The 24,018-nt window shown below is 37.3% G+C and overlaps 1 protein-coding gene and 1 pseudogene across 1 annotated transcript; one reads left to right on the forward strand and one right to left on the reverse strand.

Annotated features, from left to right (window-relative positions):
• Positions 1 to 131: 131 nt before the first annotated feature.
• On the forward strand, positions 132 to 19,432 carry LOC107795544 (uncharacterized). Its single transcript, XM_016618202.2, has 12 exons — positions 132 to 356; positions 449 to 599; positions 942 to 1,019; positions 1,644 to 1,759; positions 2,690 to 2,743; positions 3,765 to 3,852; positions 3,978 to 4,070; positions 6,606 to 6,646; positions 8,076 to 8,129; positions 8,218 to 8,381; positions 18,149 to 18,218; positions 18,877 to 19,432. The coding sequence occupies exons 1-12, from the start codon at positions 261 to 263 to the stop codon at positions 19,027 to 19,029; spliced, it is 1,158 nt and encodes a 385-aa protein (XP_016473688.1). The 5' UTR covers positions 132 to 260; the 3' UTR covers positions 19,030 to 19,432.
• Positions 19,433 to 19,683: 251 nt separating this feature from the next.
• On the reverse strand, positions 19,684 to 23,742 carry LOC107795547 (short-chain dehydrogenase/reductase 1-like; annotated as a pseudogene).
• Positions 23,743 to 24,018: the final 276 nt, after the last annotated feature.

Here is a 24,018-nt window from a genome sequence, read left to right on the forward strand (position 1 = left end):
CTAAATTATGTTTTTAAACTCCATACAAAGTCAAAATGCATAACATTAAATAGTACAAAAAGAGCAATAAAATTGGTCAGACAACTAAAAACATTCATGTGCCTCACACACACATGGGTCTAATATGTCACATGCGAAACATTAAGAACCAAAATGTACACACAGACATTCGTCCAAAACCCCCAAAACCCCGATCGATCAAAGTATCAAAACCAAAGTCTCTCGAAAGGAAATCGGAAAATTCAAAATAGAGCAAAAAGATGAAAAATATACCGTTGCTTTTGATGGGTTGTGGTGGAGTTGGCCGTCAACTCCTCCAACACATTGTTTCTTGTCGATCCCTTCACGCCAAACAGGTAATGATCATTTTTTGTAACTTTAGAAAAAAAAAAGAATTTTTAATGCTTAGCAGTGTATTTTCTTGGGTATTTATGAGTAATACTTGCAGGGGGTGCATCTGCGAGTAGTGGGTGTGTGTGATAGCAAATCTTTGGTGGTTGCACCTGATGTTTTTACTGCAGAATTGGATGATTCATTTCTTCTAGAAGTTTGCCGGGTCAAATCCAATGGCTCTCCTTTGCCGACACTTGGAAATTTTGGTAACAGTTCACCATTTTTCTTGTGTTTTTATTTTTATTTTAATGACGCCTCCACTATTCCACGTTGCACCTGCTATCTCCCACCAGCATATGTACCGGCTAACTCTGCCCACCATGGCTTAGGTAGATTGGAATAAATCACGTAATTTTTAATTTTTTTTGCTTCCGTCGGGATATGAACGTGTGACCTCATGGTTCTATCCGTACTTCATTAACTACTAGGCCACATCCTTGAGAGTTGAATGTCATTTTCGTTGTGTTGTTAAAGATGTTAAAGTCATTTGGTGTGTTCATTTGCAGAAGGACTAAAAGGTGATTTTTTTTTTTGGTTGTAACATGTAGGTGCATGCCAAGTGTTTACCAGTCCAGAAGTTATACCGAAAGTAACTGATATTGGTGGTCTTCTTGGTAAATCAACAGGTTCGTGGCCTGTTAAAAGCTTTTTTTTTGGATTATTGGGGTTGGTTGGTTTGTTATGGAAAGCATAGACTTGCTTATATTATAGTGTAATCTTTAGTGGTGGAGGAATGATCTCCTTGAGAAAGATGATTAATAACAATTCCTAGCTGTTAAATCTGTTCCGTATAATCTCCTTAAGAAGTTTGATTAGTAACAATTCCTACTGTTAAATCTTCACCGTGACTTTTAAATGTTTTAATGAGTATGGTACAATTGTGGACTTCAGTTGCCATATGATTCTGGACCTTGCTTATTTACTTCCACTCTATAGTCTACTCTCCAGGCTCAAATGCATGAAGTACAGTGAATAAATTAGCTTTAATGGAGCTAATTGGCTGCCCATTTTTTAACCTTTTTTTTTGCGTCCGGAACGAGTTGCTAATTAATTATGCTGCAGAAGGAAGTTTTGTCTTTATAGGGAGCAAATGGGTTCGAAATACATTTTATTCTTGCTTATAACCTTTATTGCACTTGCTTAACTTCTTTGTACGTGAAGGCATAAGATAATACAGGTCTCAAGATGTTAGCTTTTGGAGAGTTCTTTCGCGAGCAGGCTCCTTTTGACTGAAATTCAAACCGTGGCAGGTTTAGCATTTGTTGATTGTTCAGCTAGTGCCGAGACTATTGGAGTGCTAAATCGCGTTGTAGATTTTGGTTGTTGTGTGGTGCTGGCTAACAAGAAGCCTCTTACTGTGTCAATGGTAACTTACCCTTTGTATTGTTGTTAATTTCTTTCAATTGGTAGCTTAAGTATTGGAATGGTCTTGTATTGCAGAGGTCGTGCAAGAAGGGATAAATCCAAATATTTGTTGTGGCATAGGAACATTGCTCTAGACATGGTTTGTCCATTGAATGTGTTACAAGCATTTGAAGGAGAAAATGTAGCAGATAATGTCCTCCATGGTTGTAAAATTATTAATTTGCAGCAACCAAGCACATGCAGAAATGCAATAAATGATCCAGTTTAATTGTGCTTAATCTTAAAAACTAACAAAGATGCTACATGAGAAAAGAAAGAAAATTGAGTCAAATTCCATCTCAGGAAGTATATAGTCTGTTGAAGATATGTTTAAATAAATAAGTGTGTTGTATCGAACAGTTTAAGCTTTGATGAGATGACTACCCAATTCAATATGGCAGCAAAGCATAAAAGGTTCTGGGTTTAGGCCTCAACTCTCGCCATCACCGTTCATCAGAAAAATATAAAAAAATTCATGTGCTTGGCCCATGGAAAAAAATCAGGTCCGTATGTGAGGGAATGTGTCGAAACATAAGTAACAACTTCAACCTTTGGATGAAATGATCGCACGATTCAGTAGAATCAAAGTCAAAGTCAGTTTCTAAAGAAATTAGTTGATTATTGCTTCCTTTGATTCATTTCACTCTTTCTTATTATGTTTGCTATGGCCACTAAGATATGTAAGACTCTGTTAAAGTTGGGGTGGGGGAATGAGATATAAGCTGACACTGCATAACTTGGGTACCTGCAGAATTATGGGTCAATTTCAACTCTTGTCACCTTTTATCTTTTTAATCTGCAATGCAATTACACTTACTGAATACAAAAGGATTTCCTCTCAACATGGTGACTATTGTGTTGCGTGTATTGATCCTTTTCCTCCTATTTGCAGGACGATTACGATAAGTTGGTCTCACAGCCACGTCGCCTTAGACATGAGTCAACTGTAAGTTCTCTTGTACCTTATAAAAAAAAAGTTCTCTTGTTTCTTTGGGTGTAAAATTCTTTTCTGCTCTTGGATACTGGAGAAAAAGATGATTTTAGAGTGTCATCTTATGGGGTTATTCTAGTGTATGGGTCTTTAGGTAGAAAATATTAATTTTTTTTTTTGATCCAGTAAGACCAGAAAGCTTGCTGAAACCTTGGTTGTCCTGGCTTTCTGATATCAGCATTTTACACCAAGCTTATTGCTATGGAGACCAGTTCCATTTTCTAACTTCGTCTCCTGTCATATAGAGTTTAAACACAAGTATATCCGGATCCCTTGAACAAACTAGGCCAAGGAAACTCTGGAAATATAGTTAATTAAGTATTCTTCCTTTGCCCCCATTCCCTTTCCAAATAAAACAGAGAAGCTGGATGAGTTCTTCACTGGATATGATGAAAAAATACTATTAAATTACATATCCAGAGTGGCTCATTATGATGAAAAGATACTATTAAATTACATATCCAGAGTGGCTCATCCAGATCAGAAGGCATTACCTTCTCTCCCAACTGAGAAGAGTATTTTCCTACTGGTTGAAGTTTAAAGTTCAGATTCCCTGTCTCAATTTTCCTCCCTCCATTCGCTAAAAAAGGATGTAGTTAGGCATCTATCTGCGAATATAGATTTGAAGATAAAAGGAATAAGTGATAACATATTGATGATTGATATCATTTGGTTTATCTGATGTCTAGAGTACTTGTATAGTAAAAATCATCTTCACTTGTATTTGAGATCCTTAAATGTCTCATGCACTTTAAACCTTTCTCTTATTCTGTTTTAAAAGCTGTAACATGTAGAAATTACTTTGAGTTTTTTGTTTGGCTTCCTTCTCCTGAATCATTGATATGGAATTTGTGGCGCAATCTCTTTGTTCAATTGAACTGGTTTAGTTTCTGTTGTATACAAAGGATATAATTATCTTGGTTCAGTTTATACTTGCCCAAGCAAAGGGGTCTAAAATTGCTATATCATGTGGTAGGTTGGTGCAGGCCTTCCTGCCATTGCATCCTTAAATCGCATAATTTCATCAGGAGATCCCGTCTACTGTATTATTGGGAGTTTGAGTGGTAATACTTTATGACCATTTACCACATAGGTTAGAGATGCAATTAATTATTTGTAATGGTTACTTTGCTTGTTTAAATATCAGAATTTTTGATGGTATGATGCTGTATATCTTGGTATCTAACAGGTACCCTGGGATATGTAATGAGTGAGGTTGAGGATGGAAAGCCATTCAGCCAAGTCGTTAGTGCTGCTAAAAGCCTTGGCTACACTGAACCAGGTGATAAATTGCAATCACCCTAGGTTAATATTGTAAATCACCATAAAGTAGTGAAGATATGACTTACAAAAACAGAAAAATGGGATATGGTACAATCCATTTCGAACTAAGTTTAGAATCTTACTTTTTGTTTATATGCTGCTCCTTCTTTGAGTAATTCTACTTGTTTTCCTGTCAGGCAAGTGTTTCACTGGTACAAATAATAATTTTCTGGCCTTTTGTCTAGGAAGTTTGTCTTCAAAGCATTCCTTGTAATGTATTAGAAATCATACAAACATGAGAAGCGATTAAGAGAATGCATGAGAAAATGTCTTTCACCTGAATTCTTTATATGCTTACATTACAATCTATCTTCTTAAATTTGTCTAATGTGGTGCACATGCACATACAACTCTATATATTACATTTAGTTCTTGTTACTTACATTTAGCTATCTAATTCTCCCCTCTAGTCGGTGCATATACGAGCTTGCTGTACATGTAACCGGTAGGGAATTTGGTGAATATGTCTATAAGTTGATCATTTGACCTTACAAACTTTATAGCAATCTCTCGTGAAAGTATCTTTTTCTGGGACAACGACAATCGGTTTCTATATGGTTGGTTGTGAGAAGTTGCATTTGATGCGATACAAATACAACTTGATAATCACACACAAGTTCCCTTTTGATTAATTTCAATTGTTAAGAAAATGAACCTCGGGCTTAGCTCGACCCAAAAGCTAGTTCATGGGGGTGAGGATTGCCCAAGACCACGTAAAGAGACAAACTCACTTCCTCAACCAATGTGAGACTCTAACACTCCATCACACATACATGGTTGGATATGTGGAGCTTGGATAACATAACATGGGGGCATAACATCTGGTTACTTAACCAATAAGGCATACTAACATAAGCAATTTTCAATTCTTATGGTGGTTGTTTGATTTGTAGAGTTCATAAGTTACCATAGTCAATGCTACCTTTCTCCCAAAAAAAGTTACCGCAGTCATGACCCAATATTCTCTCTTCTACAAGACCAGATTGCCTCTAAGTAGAATATAGTATTTAGAAGTACAACGTATATTAGAAGGTGATCATATTCAATCTGTGCATCTTTATATATAGCAATAGTAGATTGTCTTTGATCTTCACTGAGGGATCCTTTCCATAGAGCGGATTTTATATACCGAAGGATACAGATCGTTGCATCCTAGTGAATATGACATGGCGAATAAAAAGCCGATTGACAATAACTAGTGGAAATATGAAATCTATTATTACTTCATCAAAACATAATAACTAGTGGAAAGGCAATATCAGGTCTAGCCACTCTCAAATAGTGTAACTTGTTAACGAACCACTTATATTTCTCGAGATCACTAGGAGACACTAAGAGGCTCCTCCTAACTTGGTAGAAGCTTAACATTTAAATTCATAGAAGTATCAAGAGTTTTCCTTATTAAAAAATCGATAATTTTACAATCCATCATGTATGTCTTCTCGAGAATGTTGAGCACATACAATCCGTCATATCTGTCTCTCCAGCTCTATGTGTTGGCGTAAAAGATGAAACTGATTCTGATGAGTCAGAGGAAAAGAGATTGAAGGTTATAATTCTAGTAATATCAATGAATCACCTAATTGAGAAAGATGGCGTAGAGTCATAGATGAATATGATAGTCTTACGGATTAGAAGTAGAATGGTTTTATCTTTTCTTATTAAGTTTATGATTTTATAGACTTTCTCTTCATCATTACTAAATATGTACGTACTATTTATGTGTCTATTATGATCTCTAACATTGTGTGATATGCGTGTGAATATAGGTATAAATTTTCTTCATATTGCACTTCTTTTTTACTAAAGCCCACACTTTAAGTGTGCTTTGGACTTTAAGCCTCAACAAGGCTTATTGCCTTCTCTGCACTTTTTGTTTTTGAAAACATTGTGTCATTAGTTAGGATTCTGGATTTGAATGTTTATATGTATGCACTGAGGAAATAATACTAATATAGGGTCAAAGTTGGCAGTTAAAATATTTCTAGTTACAAACTTGCTCCTTTATCAATTTGAAATCCTTAGAGGACTTGTCTTCTCATTCTAGTCCATCTAATCCATAATGAATGAATCCAAATATTTACTTTCAAGTTCCGGGAAGAACTTACACCATCTGATGGAGACTGGTAGATTGTATACATGAGATGTAATTTCGAAGCAAGTAAACTTTTAAGGAGATTCTAATGCTTTGTCTGAGAAAGAGATAACATCAATGTTCTAATACATTGTGAAGACATAATTCTTTATAAGATTGGTGGAGCCATTCCAAAACTTCTAAGGAAAGTCTGGTGCCCTTTCTGGCAAAGAAATACATCAATGTTCAATCCATCGTCAAGATATAGTGTTCTTTGAGCAGTGATTATACAGGAACAATATGGCCATGCCAAATGGCATTAGGGAAAAAGCTGGGAAAAAAATACTAGACTTCCATCTCAATTCTTATAAGAGCAGTTGAAGTATGAAGGTATTCTTATGTATTTTACACTTTCTTCAGATCCTCGGGATGATCTTGGTGGCATGGATGTAGCAAGAAAGGTTAGGAAACATCTTTTTTCTGATTAAACATACAGTGGGACCTCAATCCATTTGTATTGCCAAATATTTTTGCTGATTAAAGCATAATCTTTCTTGTTTATCTGGACATACCTGCAGTCTTACAGTCTGCTATATGCTTTACTGTCGGAAGTGTTTAGAAACTATTTAACTTCTGTGATATTCTTGTGCTGAGTATTATCCATTTATGAATAAAGGAAGCTAGCAGAATGGATCCATGGTAATATGCATGCATTCACTTTATGTATCTTGCATTATAACTTGAAGTTTGATCTTCAAAAGGGAAATGTGAAAGAATTTCCTAGTACACCTAAAACCTTGAGAGGTCATTTGGGGATAAGGGATTAATAATCCCGGGATTAAATGCAGGACTATTTTATCCCGCGTCTTATTGATTCTAAGAATCCAGGATTAGCAATCCCGGGGTTAATTAATCCCACAACTGAGTATTATTCTAGCCCACATTGAGGGTGGGTAATAATCCGTAGACTAATTAAACCCCGGATAAACACTAAAATGACAAAGATGTGCTTCTCCAAGGCTCTTCCGCCAAAGTCTTTTAAACAATCTAAGGTTAACATTGGAAATAAAAGTTTATCCCAAATCAAGTAAACCAAATACATGTTTATATTATACCCTGTATATCCCATTTTTAGTCCTATGAACAAAATATTTTCCAATAAAAATATATTTACCAAATAATTCCATCATTATTTAATCCCCGTATTATAATCATCATTATAATCCCGGGATAACTTGTTCCCCTATGAAACGACCCCTAAGGGAATGGGTGAAATACCCTAAACCTTTATGAACTACTGTGTAACTCTTTAGACAACCCGTACAGGAAAACTATATAACTCAACACCCTCTTGCCGTGTAACCAGATTTTGAAGTTCACACGTGAACTTTAATGTGGACTTATTACTGCAAGAATAAGCTTAGCAAAGGTTGGCTATGATATTATGTGAAAAAATTCTGAGCTTCCAAGGGTGGAAGCCCAAAACCTTTATGAACCCCTTTGAAAGCCTTCATTTAACCCATATGGAGCAATTATGTATCTGGAAATGGCTAATAATCAAGTATGCAATAATCTAAGACCACTTAATTTTCCTGTTCATGAGAGTATTGAAGGAGTATCTCATCAAATACTTTGTTATACTCTTTCCTTATTTGATACTTCGAATGATGATGTCTTAGGGGAACACAAAAGTAGTGATTTAGCTATAATCATTTGCACGGACTGTGATGGAAAACATATCTTATCCAACTTGATCTAGTTACTACTTGGTTCCTCAGTACTGTAGTACTGTACTTTCATGCTTATTTGCCTAGTTATACTTGGTTTTTGGAAATTTTGAGAAGTTGACATCCCTCATAACAAGATTTTGTTTCGATGTCTTCACAATAGGCTCTAATTCTTGCTCGACTCCTTGGGCGGCATATTAACTTAGATGATATGAAGGTTAGGACACGTGTCACTATGCTTCTTAATTTTGTAACTAGTTTAATTAGCTTCAGTAACTTTGATACAATTGTAAAGTCCTTTTCAGATTGAAAGCTTGTATCCTGAAGAAATGGGACCAGATGTGATGCCTCTGGAAGACTTTCTAGCTAATGGTCTTCCCTTACTTGATAAGAATATTGAAGATAGGATTAAACAAGCTTCTGCAAACGGGAATGTTCTGCGTTATGTCTGCTTGATTGATGATACAAGGTAATTCCTTATATTCGTTTCTAGTTTGCTCATCAAATATGGACAACTTGATCCTGTATCCTAATCACAACTGCAAGTCACCACGCCTCTAGTAGCCTAAACAAAAGCTTGCTCACTGATGGGAGTGTTATGACAAGTTTTCTCCATGACTTCAGAAGAGCTTGACTGAATTTCTCTGCCACAATTTTGGAAAGTAGATAAGGAATCCAGTAAAGGTACTGTTGAGCAATGAAGACTATTGTTAAGGACAAGTTTATCTTAGAAAATAATATAAACTCCTCTAACAAATGCTTTAAAAACTAAGACAACTATACCCTAGGGTATGGGCCAACAGTAAATGAAGTAGGGGTAACCTTGAAGATAAGGGTTCAAACCCCAGCATAGACAAAAAATTGTCGTCCATCTGCCTTAGTGTGGGTGGTAGATTTACCCAGTACCTTTGCAGGTAGGAGGTAGCAGATATAAAATGGTCAAGGTGTGCGCAACTGGCTCGTACACCACCATTATTAAGAAAATAAAATAAAACAAAGGATGACTACACCTGCTTTGACATATAAGTTTGAGATATACTATCCCCAAATCAATAGTATCTGTTAGTCTGTTTTATGTTTGTGAAGTCCTACTAATAATTTCACTATGCCCTTGTCATCTGGTCAGTTGTTCACCTCTCCCGTGTGTGAGCATGTAATTTTTGCCCTAATGCAAATTACTCCCAAAAATATTCCAAAGTAGCTTTTAATCATTTTATAGAATTTAGGAATTTCTCTATATTTTATTTGATTTGTTTTGTGTTTATTTGTGTTTTGTACATATTTAGTAGCATTTTAAATCATGAAAATCATTAAAAATATTTTTATCTTTATTTCATTGCATTTTTTAGATTTTAATTGCATTTGTAGGATTTATCACGTATTAAAATACAAAATAACGCATTTGTCATTTTCCTTTGTATGTACAAGTTTAATTAGTCAACTAAGTGTATTTTTAATTCCTAGTTAATTAGTTAACATGGGCGGGCTATTTTTTTTGCGTGCTCTATAATCCGACCGGGCTGAACATTTAGAGCGGCCCAATTGACTTCAATACCCGCCCAGTCCATAGTTACACCCGGTCCATTCCCTCATTAAAACAGACGACACCGTTTGACCCCAATCAATCCCCACCCTCTATTTCTCTTGATCGAATGGCTGAGAATTAACCATACCTTACTTTAAAACTGCCCGAATCGACCCCTATCCCCCCCCCAACCCAAAAAAAAAAGACTCTCAAATCATCCCCATCTCATCTCTCTAATCCTTCGCCCTCCGCCGCCGCCAGAAATCGCCTCACGGCGGCGGACAGGCTCCAAACAACCCAAAATCATCACCAAACAAGCCCCATACCCCTTCTCTTCCCAGCCTCGTCCCTCAAATCTCTCTGGAACTCCACGAATTATAGATCTAGAAATTCAAAAAAACCTAACCTGCTCCTTTTTCAGTTCTCCTTTTTCAATTTTCCCCAAATTTCGGGTTGTTTTAGGTAGAAACCAACATCAATCGATCACTCCCAGTGGAGCTATCGGTTGATGGTGGTTTGGTTTTATTTCATGATTGCCGGAATTCGGTTTAAACTTCAACCACCGGCCAGAAATCTCCAGAACTTATCACCTCCTTCCTTTTCTGTTCAAACCTTCAATTCTCCATGAATGTTTGACCTATGAAGTGTTTATCAAACTAAAAGTCTGAATAATTTACTTAGGGCAAAAATTTCTGGTGATTTGAACTCAATAAACCCATGGAGATTCGTTCCTTTTCCCCGGAATTGATCAGCACTAGGAACCTTGATGGGTAATCCTTTTATGCTTTTCTTAATCTCGCTTTGTTTAGTTGTTTAGTTTACTGTTTGATTGTCAATGGGGTTTCAATTTGTGTCGTTTATATAATAGCAATTCTGTTTGCACGACTAGATTGACAGTTGATTGCATGATAAATTAGGGTAATTAACAGATTTGTTTAGTTTAATTGAAAGTATGTTTAGTTAGTTTTGATTGCATTATTTCTTTGTTGAAAGCAATAAAATGTAGGGAATGGTGTACCCTTGGAAAATCATGATTCCTTAGGGATGTTGTACCCTTATTGTCAAAGTGACGCCTCAACTAGGAATGATGTACCCTAAATTGGGGAAAATGCGGCCAGGGAATGGTGCACCCTATATTGGCAATGATATTAGGGATGGTATATCCTGCATTTAAGATCATTCAACTGAGAGTGATGTACCCTATGTTGGAAACACAGCTAGGGATTGGTGTACCCATACTGATAAGGAGACTAGAGAATGGTGTAACCTAATCCCTATATTTTGTAATGAAATCAGGGAAGTGGTGTACCCTGCATATAAGATCAATAAACTAGGGAATGGTGTATCCTATGTTGGAAAACACAGCTAGGGATTGGTGTACCCTATACTGGTAAGGAAACTAGGGAGTGGTGTACCCTATATTAGCAATGATATCATGGAGTGGTGTACCCTATGTTTGAAAACACGGCTAGGGATTGGTGTACCCTATTCTGGTAAGGAGAATAGAGAGTGGTGTACCCTATATTAGCAATGATATCAGGGAGTTGTGTACCTTGCATTTAAGATCAATTAATTAGGGAGTGGTATACCCTATGTTGGAATTTCCACAGCTAGGGAATGGTGTACCCTATACTGGTAAAGAGAATAGGGAGTGGTGTACCCTATGTCTAAAATCGTCAACTAGTGAGTGGTGTACCCTATGTTGGAAAATGCAACTTGGGATTGGTATACCCAATACTAGCATGATTTTGAATGTATTTAAAAATGCGAACGAATTGCGGAAAAGAATTTTGAGAAAACTTCCCTTTTGCCAGTTTTGTGTTGCGGAGCTGTTTTCAATCTCTGCACGATTTCTTTTCGGTTGTATTTGTGAAGTTGTTTTTCTGCATTGCACAATGTTTCCTTTTTTTTTTCTTCTAAAAACAACTACTCCCTCCATTCCAATTTATGTGAACCTGTTTGACTGAGCACAGAGTTTGAGAAAAAATGAAGACTTTTGGAGTTTGTGGTCCTAAACAAGTTAAAAAGGGCCCCAGAGTATTTGTGTGGTTATAAAAGCTTCTCATTAAGGGTAGAATTGTAAGTTTAAGCTAAATTGTTTCCAAATTTAGAAAGGGGTCATTCTTTTTGGAACGGACCAAAAAGGAAATAAGTTCACATAAATTGGAACGACGGGAGTATTAGTTTAAAATGATGGTCGGTTTTGTTACCAATTGCCTTTCCGGCCTCGAGGAACCTTTGGCTTTTCAAACTTTGCTATGACGGTTGGTCACGTGGGACTCAACCTTTTCGACTCTATTTTGCCTTTGTGAGCATTTCAATTTGACTTCTTTCTTTCGAAGTTTTCAATTTCGGAGCATTGGGGAACCTTTGGCTTTTCAAACTTTTCCATGACTGTTAGTCGCTTGAGTCTTAACATTTTCAGCTTTATTTTGCCTTTGTGGGCACTTCGATTTGATTATTCGAAAAAAAATTCAATTTTAGAGCATCGCCCAATCATGGCCGGTCTGGAGTACATGCGGATTTTAATGAACATGACATGCCTTTTGAACTAGATGCTTGATCTGTGTAAACCGTCCGACTCTCAGAAACTCATCACAACTCTTATCTTGAAACCGAGAAACCTTGCACATGACCGTGTTGATGCCATGGCGTTGCGGATCCTCTCTTTGATCAGTAGTGCCCTTTGCGGATTTTCACCAGCTAATCTCTCTCATTTCTCTTCTCTCCGTTGCCTTACAGTGCCCTTTACGGGTTTTCACCAATAGGTTACCCTTGTTAGTTTGATAGTTAAATAATAGTAAATAACCCTAATACCATATGTATTAGGAGTAGGACATATATATATATATATATATATATATATATATATATATTATGGATCGTTGTATCATTGTTAATAATAATCAATAATATTTTCTCTTGTGCATTCTCACATGGTATCAGAGCATTGGTGAGATAATTATCGTTGTGCGTCATTCCAATGACATCCGGGAAGAAATCAGTCGGCACCGTGCAATTTTCCGGTGACCTAAGTGACTGTTTGCGTCAAAGTCATTATTTGTCAGTGTTGTGAACAAACCAACACCACCACAAGGTCCGCCGTAGCCCCGCGACCAAATCCCAACAAAACCCACTGGAAAACTCATTGCCACGCGCCCTCACACATCGGGCAGAGTCAAGATTTTCCGGCGAGATCTGTGCACGCGCTGGACCGTGAGACCCCTTCCAGCCTTTTTCCGACGAACTTCCTTCAGGAAAGGTCACTCGCACAGCAATTCCGAGTCGACCATTGCTATCCCTGACAAATTCTGACAATTTTGAAATTTTCCGGCGAGCTACAGTGTTTCCGGCCAGATTTTGGAGAAACTTTTTCAGGATAGTGTATTCTCCTCGCAAATCCGAGCCTACCCATCCAATTTAAATCAATTTCCAACCACTTTTATATTTTTCCGGCGTGAACAATAATTTTCAAAAATAAAAAATCTGCTTTTTCCGGTGCAACATTATAATGACATTCATATCTGAAGCCTTTAACTCACAATCCGTTGGATCCAATGCATTGAATCCAATCCAGATGGTTTCTTTACCGGATTATATGGAGTTCCTTCAGTACAAAGCATGTAAACCGACATCTTCAGGAATAGCTTCTGTTCAAACAGAGAGTAGTGTGACTTGTGTCTCCCAACCTTCAACCTCTGAGTCTTGGGTCATTGATTCAGGTGCATCTGATCATATTTCTGGTAACAAATCTCTTTTTACTAGTATTTCATATTCTCAATCTTTTCCAACAGTCACAATGGCCAATGGGTCTCAAGCCATGACAACTGCAATAGGTCAAGCAAGTCCACTTCCTTCCTTACCTTTAGACTCAGTTCTTTATGGTCCTGGTAGACCTTTTAATCTCATAGCCGTTAGCCGCTTAGCCAAATCACTTAAATATGCTGTTTTATTTCTTGATGCCCTTGTTTTTATACAGGAACGCAGTACAGGGCGGATCATTGGTACCGGACGTGAATCAGATGGACTTTATTACCTTATCCTTGCAAAATCACATGGACTCGCATCTTGTCTTCCTCCAATAACTTGTCCCGTTACTGATTCACCAGATTTATTACATAAACGGTTAGGACATCTCAGTTTGTCAGAACTTCAGAAAATGGTACCTGGCTTATCTCACTTGTCCACTCTAGAGTGTGAGTCATGTCAGCTCGGTAAACATACCCGCTCCCATTTCCCGCAACGTCTTGATAATCGAGCAGAGTCACCTTTTACTTTAGTCTATTCAGATGTTTGGGGTCCTAGTCGGGTCAATTCTACCTTGGGATTCCGCTACTTGGTCAGTTTCATTGATGATTATTCCAGGTGCACTTGGATATTTTTGATGAAAAATCGATCTGAGTTGTTTTCTATTTTTCAGACCTTCCACACTAAAATTCAAAATCAATTTGGGGTTTCTATCCGCACATTTCGTAGTGATAATGCCCTAGAGTATTTGTCTTCCCCATTTCAGCAGTTTATGAACTCCCATGAGATTATTCATCAAATATCTTGTCCGTATACATCCCAACAAAATGGGGTAGTTGAAAGAAAGAATAGACATCTTATTGAAACTGCTCGTACCCTACTCATACAATCTCATGTTCCATTGCGTTTTTGGGGATGTAGTTCTTACATCTTGTTATCTTATTAATCGTATGCCATCTTCAGCTACCCAAAATCAAGTTCCATTCTCTGTCCTGTTTCCCCACTTACCTTTATTCTCTCTTCCACCACGTGTCTTTGGGAGTACGTGCTTTGTTCATGACCTTACTCCAGGAAAAGATAAGTTGGCTCCTCGTGCTCTTAAGTGCATATTTCTGGGTTACTCGAGAACGCAAAAGGGATATTGATGTTATTCTCCCGACCTTCAGCGATTTCTTATGTTACCTTCTTCGAAACCCAATCATACTTCACAGGTCCAGTTAATCACTTAGATATTTCTGAGGTGCTACCAGTTCCTTCTTTTGGAGATTCAGTCCTTATCTCCCATTCATCTTCCTCCATAGCTCCACAACCTACAGTTCCAGTTGCAGCTCCACCGAGTCCAGTGCCACCACCTAGTCCAGTGCCACCAACTATAGCTCTAGTGCCACCACCTAGTCCAGTTCAACGTTCTACAGCTCTACCACTCTTGACTTATCATCTTCGTTCGCGCCCAGCATCAGGCCCGGCTGATTCACGTCCTGCACCTGACCCTGCTAATACTGCGGACTTGTCTCCTCTTAATCAACCGATTGCACTACGAAAATGTATACGGTCCACACGTAATCCTAATTCTCATTATGTCGGTTTAAGTTACCATCGTCTGTCATCATCCCATTGTGCATTTGTGTCATCTTTGTCCTCTGTTTCCATCCCTAAGTCTACAGGTGAAGCACTGTCTCATCCTGGATGGCGACAGGCTATGATTGACGAGATGTCTGCTTTACATACGAGTGGTACTTGGGAGCTTGTTCCTCTTCCTTCGGGTAAATCGACTGTTGGTTGTCGTTGGGTGTATGCAGTCAAAGTTGGTCCAGATGGCCAGGTTGATCGACTTAAGGCTCGTCTTGTTGCCAAAGGATATACTCAGATATTTGGACTCGATTACAGTGATACTTTCTCTCCCGTGGCTAAAATTGCATCAGTCCGCCTTTTTCTATCTATGGCCGCTATTCGCCATTGGCCTCTCTATCAGTTGGACATTAAGAATGCTTTTCTTCGGTGACCTTGAGGATGAGGTTTATATGGAGCAACCATCTGGTTTTGTTGCTCAGGGGAAGTTTAGTGGCCTTGTATGTCGGTTGCGCCGGTCCCTCTATGGTCTAAAGCAGTCTCCTCGAGCCTGGTTTGGTAAGTTCTGCACAATTATTCTGGAGTTTGGCATGACTCGTAGTGAAGCTGATCACTCTGTATTTTATCGACATTCTGCTTCAAATTTCTGTACTTATCTAGTTGTTTATGTTGACGATATTGTTATTACCGGCAATGATCAGGATGGTATTAGTAAGTTGAAACAACATCTCTTTCAACACTTTCAGACTAAGGATTTGAGCACATTAAAGTATTTTCTATGTATTGAGATCGCTCAGTCTAGCTCAGGTATTGTGATCTCACAACGAAAGTATGCCTTAAACATTCTTGAAGAGACAAGAATGACAAGTTGTAGACCTGTTGACACCCCGATGGATCCGAATTCTAAACTTCTGCCAGGACAGGGGAGCCTCTTAGCGATCCTACAAGATATAGGCGGTTGGTTGGTAAATTAAATTATTTCACAGTGACTAGACCTGACATTTCCTTTCATGTGAGTGTTGTGAGTCAGTTTATGGATTATCCCTGTGATAGTCATTGGGATGCAGTTGTCCGCATTCTTCGGTATATAAAATCAGCTCCAGGCCAAGACTTATTGTTTGAGGATCGAGTCCATGAGCAGATCGTTGGATACTCAGATGCTGATTGGGCAGGATCACCTTCTGATAGACGTTCTATGTCTGGATATTGTGTCTTAGTAGGAGGAAATTTGGTGGCTTGGAAGAGCAAGAAGCAGAATATGGTGGCTCGGTCTAGTGTAGAAGCAGAATATCGATCAATGGCTACGGCGACATGTGAGCTAATTTGGATCAAACAGTTGTTCAAGGAGTTGAAATTTGGTGAGATTAGTCAGATGGGACTTGTGTGTGATAATCAAGCTGCTCTTCATATTGCGTCAAATCCAGTGTTCCATGAGAGAACTAAACACATCGAGATTGACTGTCACTTTGTTAGAGAAAAGATACTCTCGGGAGATATTGCTACAAAATTTGTGAGGTCGAATGATCAGCTTGCTGATATTTTCACCAAGTCTCTTACTGGTCCTCGTATTAGTTATTCATGTAACAAGCTCGGTACATATGATTTGGATGCTACTTTAGGTTTGTATTTGTTAGAATAGTTATGTAAATAGTAGTAAATAACCCTAATCCCATATGTATTAGGAGTAGGACATGTATTTTATATATATATATATATATATAGGGCTCATTGTCTCATTGTATCATTGTTAATAATAATCAATAATATTTTCTCCCGTGCATTCTCACATCTCTCATTTTTATTTCTCCACTCATCATCGTCTTATGGTGCCTGTGAGAGTTTTCACCAATAAGACTCTCATTTTTATTTCTCTCATTCTGGCGGTACCAACCGTAACCTCCGATTCTTGAACATTTTCGCCAGTTGGTCGGAAGGACTTGAGAGGTATTTGGGTAAAAAGAATTTGGATCGAACTACAACTTTGGAACCTTTCTGCAAAATTATCGCCGAAATACCATAACTGCTGCCCTAGTTTACTTTTGGCTGGAATGTGGATTTTACTTGGCGTGACCGACCCCCCAGAGTGAGGCTGCCTAGGAATCCTTTCAGAATTAGGTCGGACATAGTTCAATTAACAATTGCTCACTTTATCTTTATCCAAAAACTCTTCATGTTCTCGAGCAAAAAGGGGCAGCTGTGAGCATGTAATTCTTGCCCTAATGCAAATTACTCCTAAAAATATTCCAAAGTAGCTTTTAATCATTTTATAGAATTTTAGGAATTTCTCTGTATTTTATTTGATTTGTTTTGTGTTTATTTGTGTTTTGTACATATTTAGTAGCATTTTAAATCATGAAAATCATTAAAAATATTTTTATCTTTATTTCATTGCATTTTTTAGATTTTAATTGCATTTTTAAGATTTAATCACGTATTAAAATACAAAATAACGCATTGGTCATTTTCCTTTGTATGCACGAGTTTAATTAGTCAACTAAGTGTATTTTTAATTCATAGTTTAATTAGTTAACACGGACAGGCTATTTTTGCCAAAGTTTGGTCTTAATGGGTGTCATAATGGTACTCTAGATAGAATGGATCAATATCTGGACTTCTTGCATCTCTTAGGGGGAAACATGTTGTAGGATTGGTGGTAGTGTTGTTATCTTGTTCTTGTACTATTTCTGTACCATCTTTGCACCAGTTTAGTATAAGACTTTACCTATCAAAAAAAGCTTTAATCATATTTTTCTCGAGACTTATGTTGGAAAAATCGTTATAAACTCTTGTATTCAGTATAACGGCAATTGAAAATGGGAAGCAAAAAACTATTTGCCTCATTCTACCTTAAGGTATTTGTATGGATGTGTTTGGATATAATCCAGTAACCCGTTCATATGATATGATGGCTTCATTTGGATGCAAAATGATCGTCCTCGTTTGAATATATTCTCTCCATAGTGGTAGATTATATGTTTGGTTTTGTTTCTAGGCTAAAAGCATATGCGTTCAAGCTTCAATAGTTCAGTTCCTCTTGTCTTCTCCGTGGAGGGGTTTGGTCTAACTTCATAACATTTGAGATTTCATTTCTTTTGTTCTTTAGCACAAGGTTATATTAAGAAGTATCTATTTACTTGTTGACTGAAAAAGAAAAAGTAGAAATTTCTCTTTATTGGTTATTGAGTTTCTATTTTATTGATAAGAATCTGTTTGACCTCTTTATCAAAAAAAAAAAAAAAAACTACTTTTGAACTATAATGATTTGTTCTAGCTAAATCAACTGCTACAAACAGCTCCACTTAAAACAAACAGTGAATAATAAAGTATCTGCTGCTTGGGAAAAAATAATTATTGAAAGATCTTTTGAGTACATGACTAACGTCTCTCACTTTCAGATGTGAAGTTGGCATCCAAGAAGTCCCAAAAGATTCTGCTTTGGGAAGATTAAGGGGAAGTGATAATGTGGTAAGCATTTTGCACTTTCACCTCCCTTTTTGCTGTTTCTCTGGTCCCTCACTTCTATTCTCTGTTCGAAAAATTGTTTTGATGTTCGTTAAAGTATCAAGGTAAAACATTTTTCTAATTGTCTAAGGTCCTGTTTGGGACATTTGTGAGGTAGAGTCTCGGACTGTCTCAAGAGTGAATTTGAGGCGTTTGCCTACCTAAATCATGATCCCTATTGGATTACGCAATCGACTTTTCACGTTTGGGCAAAAACTGCTAATCGGCATACAAATACCACCATGCTGTGAATTTAAAGTAAGCTTATTTATCATCTCTTGAAAAGATGCAGACATCTTGTGCATGTCTTACAACCTTAGCCATGACTCATGAGGCCCATTGACAGGTGACATGGATGTCGCAGCATGCTGAGTCTCTCTTTGAACAACTCTTAATATCTGTTCTCAGGCCGAAGCCTATATTTGTCATTACACATCATCTGGTGTCACCTTGCAAAACTTTGTGCAGCTTAAGGTCTTAGATTCTACTTATCTTAAGTTGCATCCCTTAAACATAGGAGGTTATACGAACAATAGATCAGTGACTGCTTTTGTTGAAGAATAGCTATGGTGTTTCTCTGCAAACATATGAAGATTGATCATCTGTATTCATTTCTCTGCAGCTGGAGATATACAGCCGTTGTTACGAGAAACAACCCTTGGTTATCCAAGGTGCTGGAGCAGGAAATGATACCACAGCAGCTGGTGTCCTAGCTGATATCCTTGACATTCAGGATTTATTCCCTCAACCGAGTGTTGTACACCGTGGACATTGAAGACTCCGATTTGTGACGCTTAATTTAACATCTGATTTTCAAAGAGGAAATACGGACTATTCTTGACCGTCTGCTTCCAGATTGAAGATTGAAATCGGTGTCAGCCAAGCACATCCAATTTTGAAAAGTTTCTCAGACACACGAGAATCCCTTGTCTATTTACAGTAAATTATTATGTGATTTCTCTCCTCTTATCCGTAATGCATAACGACATGAATGGAACTACTGCATACAGTGACACTGAAATGGCACAGCTGCAAATTGAGTCATGTGTTGGCCTTAGCGCAGGACAAGGACAAGGTTTCAGGATTATACTTTCAGCTTATAATCAGTTCAATTGGTAATTACCATTTCGGTACCTGAACCGTTGATGCTATGACAATTTTTAGAGAGTCATCTCTTTATTATGTTTTTCAATGTATGAAGTGATTTTGAGTTCATGCTCATAATATCCGTATGAGCAGATAATCAGTATCCAAAATAAAATGAAAAGTTAATGAAAACAATGGCTTGTTATAAGGTTGGAGTCAACCTTTAGCATTGAAAAATGATTTTGGATTAATAAAGCTACAGAATAGAAACAGCAATAACATCATAACAAATACAGAGAATCGTAGATGTAGAAAGCTTTTAGTTTCTTGTGCAAACGTTAAATTGCGACAATTAATACAACACGTTGATGATATTAAGAGCGGTAATATGGACGCATAAACAGACTAATTTCATTCTTTCCTTCCCTCATTATACAACAACAAACCAAGTATAATCCCACAATTGGGGTCTGGTTTCCTTCCCTCATTATGTTAACTACTAATACAATCACAAGGCACCATCCCAACACTGTAAATATTGCATGCCACCAATCTGGAAATCCAACCAAATACCAAGAGATACTTAAGAAAATAGTTGTCTTTCACAAAACCATTTTTCATGACATGATCTAAAACTCGGCCATTGTTGTACGATCAAAGTAGCAACCAGTAGGCCCTCCATCTGGCAAAAGAGCTAGCATAACAGGGCCTTCAGCACCTTCTTCTACAGTCATGGTTCCTGCGTGCCAGGTTAAATCCGTATTGACAAATCCAGGATGGACACAGTTGATACACATTTTCGGATACCTTCTAAGAAGAAGTCTGGTGTAAGCATTAAGAGAGGCTTTTGATATGCTATATGCTGGTGCGCTCATCTGCCAGCCGTTCACTTCAAGAGCATCTTGTTCCAAATCATCCAAAATTTCTGCAGGATCTTGTCAATTTTATCTTCTGTCAGGTTTTCAATATCTCCAAGCTCCTTTCTCCTCTCCTCATTTGGAACAAGCTGGATGAGAACAAAAACTCAACAAGATATATCAAATGTTAAAAGATTATGTTCCCATTTCTTTGTGTTGTAAAAGTTGAATCATCGTTTTGCTTTGATTAGCTATCAAGAAAAACAAGATGATCCTTCTAAATATCTGTTGAATTTAGATTTCGTACTGAAAATGACTCAAGAATTATGAAGATCTTTTGCATTGGCAGTTAATTGAAATAACTAATGCAATCCCTTGAAATACAATAAGCCATCATCAAGAGGAAATTCTCGATTATTCACATTACATTAGTCAGTCATAATAGAAATCAACTTTGCAGGGTAATTGTTGTTACTGCCTTCATTGCAGCATGTTTTTTTTCCTTTAAAATATAACAGGCGGTGACCATGCACTGGAAACTAGATCACTTATACAAATTGAAGATTCTTTTTTACCTTATCAAAAAAATAAATATATAAGAAGTAGAATTACAACTAGCTCGAAATCAAAGACTAGAAGCAGAAAAGAACAGGAACAATGTGCTGATAGCAATTTATAGGCAGACTTCGGTTATATGGTTACTAACTTTGCTTGGGCAAAGGAAATTCATAAAGATGCTTTATTCACATCGATATTTCCAGAAATGACAAGGGTGATGGCCTAACATACCTTTAATGCACCTAAACGGGAGGAGACATTAACAATTCTTGCTGAAGGGGAAATTTGTAGCAGCGGAAGAAGAGCTTCGGTAACATTCTTAACACCATAGTAATTGGTCTCAAAGCATAATTTGGCACTCTCATAGGTTGTTTTGGTCACAACTTGAGGCAAATTGCCGGCTTTCCCTGCAAACTATTTATTGTTGGAGACATAATTAAGTAAATAAAAGTGTGTTTTCTTTAATAATTTAAGCTTTTAGATGAGATAGTCACACACTAAAACATGGTATCAGAGCAGACAGAGGTCCTGAGTTCGAGTCACTGCCACCCAATATCAAAAAGAATATTCACCTGCTTGGCTCATCAAAAAAGAATCAAGCTTGCACGTGAGGGGCGTGTTGGAGACATCATTAAGTAAATAAAAGTGTATTTTCTCTAAAAGTTTAAGCTTTTAGATGAGATGTTCACACACTTCAACATTTATATTAATAAGTACACGGATAAATCCATTTACAGCAATCTATAAATACTCTATTAAAAATAACCATAAGCAGACGTTGATCTAGAATTTAAACTCTATTGTTCCAACCTTTAAGGTTTTTAGCATTGAATCCATTATATTTTAAAATTATGGTTTAAAGCTACTATCTGTCGCAATTTTAGTGAATTTTTACACATAAATTTATACACCGTATCGAAAGTACTGGGTTCAGATAAACTTGATGCTATGACGCTGCATCCGCCTCTGACCTTAAGTGCATTATTAGTAAAAACGACAAAGTAGGAGAGAGGCTAGGGGTTGTGTAGTGACTAAGATGAGATAAGGAGGGACGGGATCACCTCATGTGGGTTTGTTCTATTCTATCCCATCCTTATGGGTTGCAACAGAAAAGAATATCTCCAAACTAGTTCAGAGCGCGACCAGAGACCAAACAAAGGGACTTCCGTCCACCTCAAATGTTGAGGACCAATATTTCAGTTAGATATGGGATTGAATCACATATCGCTTTACCATGTGAAATCCATAATAACACAAGACCTAATCTTCGAGCAAATTATCTTACCAAGTCTACAGTATCTATGTTCAAGGTCCTTAGGACATCTTCATCAACTACAACTCCACCACGTCCAGCATTATTTACCTGCAGAAATTTAATCAGCAATGTTTTGCACTATTTGCTTCAAGAATCGAATGAAAAGCAATATACATAAGTCGATGCATCTTATCTCTCTCTTCTTTTTTTTGATAACCGAGAAATCCCCGAGGGCCCAGTGGCGCACGGTTCAAGCTCAGTAGATAATGGGCAATGCCCTTCTACCGTTCTACATTTAAATAGCAGGCTTTAGTTTGCGGCAGTGTTCCGGCCCGTGATGTGCGCCCGCACATCATGCTCTGTGCTCTTACCACTAGACCTAAGACCGAGGGCCAAAAGTCTTTGAATCTCATGCCAACATAAAAAGTTTTGATCTCACACAATGCGCTTAGATGGAAATTTATCTCCAGTAACTCTAAGCAAAGGCGGACCTACGTTGTGAGTTGAGGGGTCACGGGACCCTGTTAGTCTCGGCAAAAATACTGTATATATATGTTATATATATCTGTACATATATATGGGACCCCTTAAATGTTTAAGTTGTGCCCCTAGACACAAAAAGGCAGATGGAGAAGTGGTTGCTTTGGGCATTTAAGTTCGTTCCTTGGCTAGATGACGTGGATTCGAAGCCCTTCTTTAGCCTTTTTTTCCTTTTTGTTTTAGTTCTTGGAATACAACATTGTTTATCCTTAATAGCAAATTGCTTTATTTTTAAATTTTATCTTTTTTTTTTTTAAATTCAATTCTTGGAAGACAACATTTTTTTATACTTAATAGCAAATTGCTTTATTTTTAACTTTTATCTTCTTTTTGAATTCAACTATAGCTTTGTACTAATACATAATAGTCAACTTAATTAGTTTTATTCTTTTTCAGATCCTTACCTTAAAATTAAAAGTCTCAAATTGCAGCTTATCGCTCCACAAATAGAAAAATACAAATCGTTCTACCACAACCTTATTCAGCAATCACTTTGACTCCAACTCGGCAACTAAGAGTTTGAAACTCTTCTTCAGTTCTTTGACTATTAACGTACCCATAATCTTGATTTCTTTAGTAAATTTTAATAATTTAAAGTTTGAACGCCCTTTTGATCACCGGCCCCTTTTTTATTGAAATACTAGAAATTTAAAGTGTGAAACAGGCTTCTCAAACACTTACCCTTCCCATAGCATCCATTTTGCGAAGAAATCTCTCTCTACTCAATGTTTTCTTTTTCTTTATAACTTCTTGTTGCTTATACTTGAATGATACGTCATCATAATATTAAGTTTTCAAAGAGTTGCACGCTAAATTTTACCACTAGTGATTAGCATGCAGTGGTACCTCTGTTGTGCTGAAATCCTGGGTCCATCTCTGACTCTAAACCACTATCATGAGAAATTGGTCTGTTCATAATCTTACCAGAATATCAAGCCTCCCATATTGTGTTTGTATGAACTTTGCCAAGGACTCAATGCTCTGAGCATCTTGAACATTGGAAAACAATATTTGAAAAACCTTGTCTATTCAGCAAGGATATTGCTTCCATTCCCCTCTTCTCGTTTCTGGCTGTTAGGATAACTGTCACTCCTGAATCTGCAAGCTGCTTGACAATCTCAAAGCCAATTCCCTTGTTTGCTCCCGTAACCACTGCATACCTACAAGCATCTCCCATCACTTCAGTCCAAAGTTTCTAACCTTTTCTACCTTAGAATCCTGTAGGAAGAAGGGATAAGAACACCATTCCAAAAGAAGAAACATGATAGGAAGAATGAGGTACCTTTCAGGTGCCTTCTCTACATTAACTGCCACTGCTAGAATCCTTTGAGGTTGGAAGATCTTCTGAGCAGAGGTGAATCCAGGATGTAAATTTTATGGGTTCAACCTTTAAGGTTCTTAATATTGAATTCATTATATCCTTAAAGTTAAGGAAAAATATCTACAATTTGTTGCGATTTTAGCAAAT

This window comes from Nicotiana tabacum, chromosome 18 (genome assembly GCF_000715075.1).
Source record: "Nicotiana tabacum cultivar K326 chromosome 18, ASM71507v2, whole genome shotgun sequence".
NCBI lineage: Eukaryota > Viridiplantae > Streptophyta > Magnoliopsida > Solanales > Solanaceae > Nicotiana > Nicotiana tabacum.